At 43.1% G+C, this 9806-nt stretch overlaps 1 protein-coding gene across 1 annotated transcript in view; it reads left to right on the top strand.

The window, feature by feature from the left end:
- The first annotated feature begins 2312 nt into the window (after nt 1–2312).
- The window catches only part of LACTB2 (lactamase beta 2), a 28460-nt gene continuing 20966 nt past the window's right edge, over nt 2313–9806 (top strand). Inside the window, exons 1-2 of the mRNA XM_066266285.1 lie at nt 2313–2583; nt 7415–7578. Of these exons, the coding sequence (XP_066122382.1) occupies nt 2462–2583; nt 7415–7578 (286 nt within the window). The 5' untranslated portion in view covers nt 2313–2461. The remainder of the gene's footprint in view (nt 2584–7414; nt 7579–9806) is intronic.

Below are 9806 nucleotides of genomic sequence, written 5' to 3'. Positions count from 1 at the left end.
GGGCCTGTGGGCTGACTGCTCTTGAATGTGCATCATGATCTGCCAAGGAACAAACAGACCTTGAACAAGGCGTCTGTTCTCTAACACCCAGCACATAAGCTTCCTGCCCTTGGCTTTGCACCGCTGTTGTCTAACTGCTTTATAAACCAGACCCACAGACCCACAGACCAAACCCACAAACCGACTGGCCACCATTGGTTCTCCTTGTGTATAAGTAAAAAAGCTACATCTGCTCCATCTGGTCCTTCTTGTGTTTTTGTTTTTTTCGGAATATTTGTGAGACAGGTGGATATACCTGGACTCGAATTCCTGCCATCACACCCACTACGGGGCTGATGTTGGACATGGCCTTACCCCCTCCCAATATATAGCTGTCTGGCTAGCAGCCAGATGGAGGGAGAAACACAGCCTGGTCCCAGGAAGTTCCCACTGAGTGTATTGGGGGAAAGGTCAGGCCTCCTCACACACAGGCCAGATTGTATGCTGTTCTTAGTATCATTCCCCTCCCTCCTCTGGCGTATAAGAAGGAAAGAGGAAGCTACTTAGGTGTGGCTCTCTTGTCCGCCCCAATGGCCAACATTGGGCTTCCCCTATAACCTGAGTAATAAATGGCTATATCTATGCATCTGGTCTTGCTAGTTTTTTGTTTGTTTGGTTGGTTTTTTGTGGGGTTTTTTTTGTTTTGTTTTGTTTTTTTGAATATCCAGCTACCGAGTTGACATTCCACCTTGGAACTCCTGCATTACACCCACATTCACCTCAATTTTAATTTAACTAAACTAAGTTCACTATCTCTCTGTTCCTGCACTTCTAATGTCTCTTTGTATGAATCTGTTCAAGTCACTTAAATTTTAAAATGTTTGTTGGGCTCATTTCTTCATCTGCCAGATGAAGAGCTTGGCAGTGAATTAAATGAAATCACGATGGTAGGAACAGAGGAAATTCTAATTAAAAAAAAAAAAAAAAAAAGCTTAGGGATGAGCCTGACACTGCCCAGGAGTCTCAAAAAGGGCACTATGGTCCATAAATACACTGTTCCAGCCTCTTCTCTGACTTCCTAGCAGAGAGTCCTTCGGATGAGGGAAGATACAGGCAGCTTCCTGCCTGAATAGCCAGTAACTCCTGGCCACAAATACATGATTGCAGAGTAGAAAATGCCTGACATAGGAAATTTTGGCGGTTATTCGAAGCATTTGTTTAAAAGGTATATTGCTTGCCTTCCCTTTGCAAAGCGTATAATTGTCATGATTATTTTGGTGAAGGTTTTGGAAACACTTTGCCATTAAAAGGACATCTTTGCAGCACAAGGCAAAGAAACGTGTCACACACGAACCAGGTGTGTCTTCCACGCAATTTGGACTATTCAATTGATTTGTAAAACAGACATTTTACAAGTTGAGAGGAAATCATCTTTCTTCAGAAATAGCTGCCAAAAAGAAAGTTAAAAATGCTAGCACTACATTTTAGAACTGCAAGCATGTGGGTTTCTCCTGTTTGGAAGAGGTGCGATGGGTAGTCTCCTGTCTGTCTCTCTTCCGGGGGAAGTGTTTCCAGATAATCGTCAGAACTCGATGAAACTGATCACAGAACCTGGGCATTTTCTTTTAGGTAAACTGTAAACCGGCCTTTTTAAATAGGCAGCGGTCGTTAACACTGGGGTGGTGAACCTGCTAAGCCTAGTTCTCCGAGACCGACCATGCTCCCAGTGCAGGCCCGGGACCCGAGGAACGCTGCTGTGGCGGCTCAATAGCTAATCTTCATGAAGAGCATTTAGCAGGTGCAAAGCGCTGGGTACATATCCCCGACAGCTGTTTACTGTGAAAGACACGCAGGTCACGCTGCCCACACACCCCACTGCCTGGGAACCCGACTAGCCCTGCTTCCCGGTCTTTGGAACTCAGTAACTACCCCCAACCTGCTTGCCCTTTGCTCCCTCACAGATTTCCCAGGTTCAAACGTCGCTCGTCCACTTAGATGAACTCGCCTGCCAGTACACAAACTCCTGTAAGGGAACCTGGCTCTACGACAAGCGGCAGCCGTCAAAAGCAGGCCCGCCTCCGACCGCCTCAGGCCTGGCAGGGCGAACCGCCTTGAACCACTGCTCCTGAAGCCCGAGCAGTGTCACGTGGCCTCCAGCCCCGCCCCAGCTGAGGCTGATCCCGCCCCGCCCCGCCCCCAGCTGAGGTTGATCCCGCCCCCAGCTGAGGCTGACCCCGCCCAGCCCCGCCCCCAGCTGAGGCTGACCCCCCCCCCCAGCCCCGCCCCCAGCTGAGGCTGGCCCCGCCCCGCCTGCCCGCTCCGCTCGCCGCGGGACTCGTGACCTGCGGCCCCGCCCCCGTCAGAATGGCTGATCCCGCTCCGCCCCGGGTCAGGAGGCTGCTCAGTGCGCTCCCGGCCTACTTCTGAGTTCCACGTTCCCGTCACACCGCAAGCTACGCGCCGTGAGCTGGCTTGGGCGAAGATGGCAACCGCTCTGAAGCGCATCGAGCAGCTGTCTGGTCGGGTGGTGCGCGTCCTGGGCTGTAACCCGGGTCCCATGACCCTACAGGGCACGAACACCTACCTGGTAGGGACCGGCCCCAGGTAAATGTCGTCCCTTCCCCCACTCTCCCTTCCCCGGCAACTTAAATTCTGGCTTGCTGAACCTGCGGGGCTGGGGCGTCCGCGGTCACTGCTCGCCGCGGGCGAGACTGCGCCGTAGGCCCACCCAGAACCATCCTTAGGGGCCCGGACCCCAGACCTCCCCCTAAATCACGACCACCCGGGGTGGTAACTTCTCTAACCTACATACAAATGGCTAGGAGAGAAATAATTTTTTAAAAAACAACACTTCTGTTTTTGAAACCCATTTACTTTGCTTGGTGCTGAATGCCGGGGTGAGCGTGCTTAGGTAGTTGAGAAATTAGAATCGCCTGGAGTTTTTAAGAATCTGGGAAACGTTGACTTGGCTCACCTTCTGACTTGAATTCCTGAGTGTAACCTTCCTTTCACAAAAGCGATTAATTGTGCTCAGGCCTTTTTCTTAATTCAGCAGCAGAGGGCAGGGTTTTCTTGCTTACAGATTGCTGGAGCCTGAAACCCTAAAAAAAGCACCCTTAGCCCTTGGGAAAGAAGAACTTACTACTTTTGTTTTTGTTCACTATTGTGTGGCCGTATTTAGGTTATTTTGCAGACGGAATAACCTATCTATCTGTATTTCTAAGTTTTTGGCTCGTTCACACCAGGAAGTCCATAGGCATTTTCATCTCTCTTCTTTGTGTCATCTTAAACTAGTTCTAAAGTCAATACCTAAAGTCAATACCTAAAGACAATACCTAAAATTGCCTATAGTCAAAAGTTATCCTAAAATGTCTCTGTGTTGGACCCTGACCAATGATGGTTCAGTGGATAAAAGCGTCGACCTGGAACGCTGAGGTCGCCAGTTTGAAACCTCGGGCTTGCCTGGTCAAGGCGCATATGGGAGTTGATGTTTCCTGCTCCCCATTCTATCTCTTAACTCTTTTCTATTATTTTCGTTTAGTCCCTATTTCATTTATTTCTACTCTGACCTTTAATATTTTTTTCCTTCTACTTACTTTGGATTTTGTTCTTTTTCTTTTTCCTTTAGATGTAAAGATAGGTTGTTTATGTGAGATTTTTCTTGTTTCTTGAGGTAGGCCTGTATCACTATTAATTTGCCTTTTAGAATTACTTTTGCTGAATCCCATATATTTTGGAACCAAGTATTAATATTTTTGTCTCAATGTATTTTTTTTATTTCTTCTTTGATTTCTTCCTTGATATATTGGTTTCTTTAGTTGCATGATGTTTGGCCTCCAACTATTTCTCTTTATTATTTTTTTAGTGTTTTTTCTTATAATTGACTTCTAGTTTCATATCATTGTGGTCAGTAAAGTCTTTGATGTGATTTCAGTCTTCTTAAATTTGTCCAGACTTGGTTTAAATTTGTACAGCTCTATCCTAGAAAGTGTTTTATGTGCACTTGAGAAGAATGTATGTTTTTCTGTTTTAGATGGAATATTCTCCATATATCTATTAATTCTAACTGGTATAATGTGACATTTAATGCCAATGTTTCCTTATTGATTTTCTGTTTTCATGATCTATGTACTGGTGGAGCAAGTAGGGGTATTAAAGTCCCCTCTTATTATTGTATACTGTTGATTTCTTCCTTTATGTCCATTAATATTTGCTAAATATATGTTAGATACATAGACATTTATAAGTCATTAGGTCCTTTTTGTTGGATCGCTGTATCATCATGAAAGTCCTTTATCCATCTCTTGTTACAGTCTTAGTTTTAAAAGTCTGTTTTGCAGATATATGAAAAGATGCTCAGCTTCATTAGTTATTAGAGAAATGCAAATCAAAACTACAATGAGATACCACCTCACCCCTGTTAGATTAGCTATTATCAACAAGACGGGTAATAGCAAATGTTGGAGAGGCTGTGGAGAAAAAGGAACCCTCATTCACTGTTGGTGGGACTGTAAAGTAGTACAACCATTATGGAGGAAAGTATGGTGGTTCCTCAAAAAACTGCAAATAGAACTACCTTATGACCCAGCAATCCCTCTACTGGGTATATACCCCAAAACCTCAGAAACATTGATACGTGAAGACACATGTAGCCCCATGTTCATTGCAGCACTGTTCACAGTGGCCAAGACATGGAAACAACCAAAAAGCCCTTCAATAGAAGACTGGATAAAGAAGATGTGGCACATATACACTATGGAATACTACTCAGCCATAAGAAATGATGACATCAGATCATTTACAGCAAAATGGTGGGATCTTGATAACATTATAAGGAGTGAAATAAGCAAATCAGAAAAAAACAAGAACTACATGATTCCATACATTGGTGGAACATAAAAATGAGACTAAGAGACATGGACAAGAGTGTGGTGGTTACCAAGGGTGGGGGGGGGGGGGAGGACATGGGAGGGAGGGAGGGAGAGTTAGGGGGAGGGGGAGGGGCACAGAGAACTAGATAGAGGGTGACGGAGGACAATCTGACTTTGGGCGAGGGGTTTGCAACATAATTTGATGACAAAATAACCTAGACATGTTTTCTTTGAATATATGTACCCTGATTTATTAATGTCATCCCATTACCATTAATAAAAATTTATTAAAAAATAAATAAATAAATAAATAAATAAATAAAGATGAAAGAAATCTCTAAATGTAAAAAAATAAAATAAAATAAAAAAATAAAAAAAAAATAAAAGTCTGTTTTGTCTAATATAAGTATTCCTACCCCAGCTTTCTTTTTATTTCTATTTGCATGGAATACTTTTTCTATCCCCTAACTTTCAGTCTGTGTGTCTTTATATCTGAAATGAGCCTCTTCTAGGCAGCATATATATGGGTCATGATTTTTTTAAATCAATTTAGTCACCCTGCCTGACCTGTGGTGGCGCAGTGGATAAAGCGTCAACCTGGAAACACTGAGGTTGCCAGTTCAAAACCCTGGGCTTGCCTGGTCAAGGCACATATGGGAGTTGATGCTTCCTGCTCCTCCCCCCCCTTCTCTCTCTCTCTCTCTCTCTCTCTCTCTCTCTCTCCTCTCTATAATGAATAAATAAAATCTTAAAAAATAAATAAATAAAACACCTTTAAAAAAAAAATTTAGCCACCCTTTGTCTTTTGATTAGAGCATTTACTTTTAAAGTAATTATTCATAGGTATGTACTTATTTCCCAAATGTTCTTTAAATCATCTCCTGCTTACATTTCTACTTCCAGCAGGATCTTATAGTGCCCCCCCACCCAGGTCAGTATAATCATCTGGTTTCTCTGTCTCCAGAAGGGACAGTTATAATAACACTGTTTACTTGTGAAGTAGAGCCACTGCTCTGCGCAACTGAAAACCACTTCCCTTCTCCCCTGTGAGAGGGCAGTTTGTTGTTGGGTCTCAGGGAAACAGGTTAGGGATACAAACTATCCAATATAAAATAGCCATCCATTTGCTTCCTGTCACTCCTTCCCATTTTAATATTATGTAAAATGCTTTCCTGTTACCCATCACTGCTATTGGTTATTGTTGGTTTTCACAGCTCCCCCTTCCCACCTTCCACCTTAATGTAAATAGGGTTTTTGTCTTATAAGAACGTTGTGGCACATAATAAATAATTTGGAACAGTTATTGATGAATTAATAAATGAACAAATGACTCAGTCTTTTTATCAAGACTAATCTTCTCTCCCCCAGCCTGAATTAGGGAGGTGTTATTATGAACTAACATAAATTACAAAGTTTGTTAATTGGGTCTTAAGGAGTAAACGTCAGCCTTATTTCTTTAGTTTAGGAAAAGTTCATAGAGAAAGACCATCATTCCATAAAATAGTGATTAAGGGCAAAGTATACAAGGGTTCAGAACTGCAAGCAGAAAAAATAATAGCAATAGGGTTACCTAAATAAAGAAACAAAGCAGCTCAGAGAGTCTCTCTCTCCCCCCCCCCCCCATGTTTTTCTACTGCTTTCATTTTCAAGTGTAAGGGAGCCAATGTAAAGCTTCAGGGATATTTTGTATGTAGTTCAGACTAGGCTTCTTTAGGGATCCCACTGAATCAGATTCTTTCATGTATAGGAGATATTTGAGGATATTGTAAAAGAACTTGAAGGCAGAATGGACAAAAGCACATTTTTTTTGGTGCCGGAATACCTGGGTTTGAATACTGGTTCTGATGTTTATTTGCAGAGTAACCTGGGGCACTTTGCTTAATTTCTGCATGTAATAATGAAATATCTATGTTAACTAGTTATGAGGAATACAATAGTTAAAGTAAGTTTTTTTGGAACAGTGCCATATTTATTTTAAATGCTAGGTAAGTGTTTAGTGTTATTGCTATTATTCCTTATCCAGACATATTTAGCTATAAAAACTTTCCTAAAGTAAGATTGCTGTAGTCAAGCTGAGGTGCGTACAGCTGGTTTTGAAAGCAAAGCAATTCAATTTTTTTAAAATTGTTTTGTGTGAAGCAGGGAGGAAGAGAGCCAGACTCCTCTGATGTGCCCAATTGAGATCCACCCAGCAAGCCCACTATGGGGAGATGCTCTGCCCATCGAGGGCATTGCTCCCTTGCAACTAGAGCCATTCTAGCGCCTGAGGCAGAAGCCATGGAGCCATCTTCAGTGCCTGGGACTATGTGTTCCAATGGAGCCTTGGCTGCAGAAGGGGAAGAGAGAGAGAAAGGAGAGCGGGAAGGGTGGAGAAGCAAATGGATGCTTCTCCTGTGTGCCCTGGCCATGAATCGGACCCGGGACTTCTATACTCCAGGCTGACGCTGTACCACTGAGCCAACCCTCCAAGGCTGCAATTCAGTTCCTTACATGTAAATTACCTGTGTGAGAAACCTGCTAATACTAACTTCCAATTGTGTGATTATCTTTCATTTAACTTTCAGGAGAATCCTCATTGACACTGGAGAACCAGCAATTCCAGAATATATCGTCTGTTTAAAGCAGGCTCTGAACGAATTTAACACAACAATCCAGGAAATCATAGTGACTCATTGGCATCGTGATCACACTGGAGGCATAGGAGATATTTGTAAAAACATTAAAAATGGTAAACAGAATGCATTCATGAAGTTCATTGAAGAAAACTATTGATAATTCTCTGTTCCTGTAACCTAACACTGCTGTCTCTCTCCTTATTCCGTCATCCCACCATCACACTCATAGATTCATTCATTCATTCCTTTAACACATATTCAAGTTGCTTCTATATATATTCAAGCACTGTTCTTGGTACAAGGGATGTCGTAGTAAATAAAACAAAGACTCGCTCTCATGAGACTTTCTAGCAAGGAAAGTAAATGGTAAATAAATAATAGGTCAGATGGTGGTAGGTGTTATAAAGAAAAATAAAGATAAGTGAAGAAAAGGGGAGAGAGAATAAAGTGAAAGAGAGCAGTGTCTATTTTATCTAGGATGGACAGGGATAGGGAGTAGGCTGTACAGGTATCAGAGGAGGGCATACTAGGCAGAGGGCATTGTAGGAGCAGATACTAGGTGTGCTTGGCATGTTCAAGGCATGTGAAAGACAAAGGGGTCAAGAATGTTGATTCACAACTAATTTTAAGTATATTCTTTATAGGCCTTGAGACTACAATTGGGACAGAAAGCTACTCTCAGCTGCAGCAGCTAATATCACAAGACTGCTCATAATAAAAAATTGTCTAATCAGCCTGACTGGTGGTGGTGCAGTAGATAGAGATCAACCTGGGACACTGAGGTCCCAAGTTGAAACCCCAAGGTCACTGGCTTGAGCGTGGGCTCATCCAGCCTGAGTTCAGGATCACCGGCTTGAGTGTGGGATCATAGACAGGATCCCATGGTCACAAGCTTGAGCAAGGGGTCACTGGCTTGACTGGAGCCCCCGCCCATCAAGGGATGTATGAGAAGCAATCAATGAACAACTAAAGTGATGCAACTGTGTGTTAGTTGATACTTCTCATCTCTCTCTCTCTTCCTCTGTCTGTCTGTCACGCTAAAAATTTTTTTTTAAATTTGTTTTGGGTCCCATACAAAATAATGAATGTTTACATAGTAGATTATGAGGGTCAACCTGTAATGCTGAGGTCACTGGTTCAAACTCTGGGCTTGCTGGGTCATGGCACATATAAGAAGCACTACCTCGAGTTGATGCTTCCCACTCCTTCCCCCACCTCATCCCCACCTTTCTCCTCTCCCCTCCCCTCCCCTCCCCTGTCCCTAAAATCAATAAATAAAATCCTTGGGTGGGGGAGGGGACCTCTAACTACTTTATTTGAGAAGTGGTTTGTTGTCTTATTCCGAACTTTATTGAATCTAGACCAGCTGCATGCAGACCTTGAGTTGCTTAGCACTGAAATCAAACATAGGTACCTTTCAGAATCTTCCCCCAAAAGTTCCATGTATTTCTTTATTCCCTAAATCCTTTATCACTACCATTCTTGTTTTAGTTTGTTTTATCATTATTTCCTTTGTTCCATGTTGTTTTACTATTTTATTACATTATTAATGTGGCAGAAACGTTTCAACTACTCAACCATGCTGGCAATCTGTTTTTACAGGCCACACCAAAATTATCAATGCCATTTATAAGAATAACTCTAAAGTAGCCTTCTTACAAATTTTTATAATAAAATCAGTGTTTAATTTTGGAACTCCTGGTGGCTTACAGGGAGCCAGAAGTTTACTAGACATGAGAATTATATAGACCCAGACTTCTGGAGTGTTTTGTTTTTGTTTGGTTTTGAGTAGATCTTGTAAAATATTTTTTGTTATCTAATAATTATTATTTTGTAGTTGAAGTTGGATCATTGCTGTGTCTTTCCCATTCAAGTCCTAGGAGTCAAATGTTTGCTTCTGTGCTATTCAATTAGAATGTGTTTCTATTAGAAAGCATTACACATAAGGCGCTTGCCGGTTGGCTCAGTGGTAGAGCGTCGGCCTGGTGTGCAGAAGTCCCGGGTTCAATTCCCAGCCAGGGCACACAGGAGAAGCGCCCATCTGCTTCTCCACCCCTCCCCCTCTCCTTCCTCTCTGTCTCTCTCTTCCCCTCCCGCAGCCAAGGTGCAGCCAAGGTTCCATTGGAGCAAAGATGGCCCGGGTGCTGGGGATGGCTCCTTGGCCTCTGCCCCAGGCGCTGGAGTGGCTCTGGTCGGGCAGAGCGACCCCCCCCCCCCCCGGAGGGGCAGAGCATCATCCCCTGGTGGGCGTGCCGGGTGGATCCCGGTTGGGCGAATGCGGGAGTCTGACTGTCTCTCCCCGTTTCTAGCTTCGGAAAAATATTGATACAAAAAAAAAAAA

This window comes from Saccopteryx bilineata, chromosome 3 (assembly GCF_036850765.1).
Source record: "Saccopteryx bilineata isolate mSacBil1 chromosome 3, mSacBil1_pri_phased_curated, whole genome shotgun sequence".
Lineage (NCBI taxonomy): Eukaryota > Metazoa > Chordata > Mammalia > Chiroptera > Emballonuridae > Saccopteryx > Saccopteryx bilineata.
The sequence above is the reverse complement of the archived record's forward strand: the minus strand, read 5'-3'. Positions and strand labels throughout refer to the sequence as shown.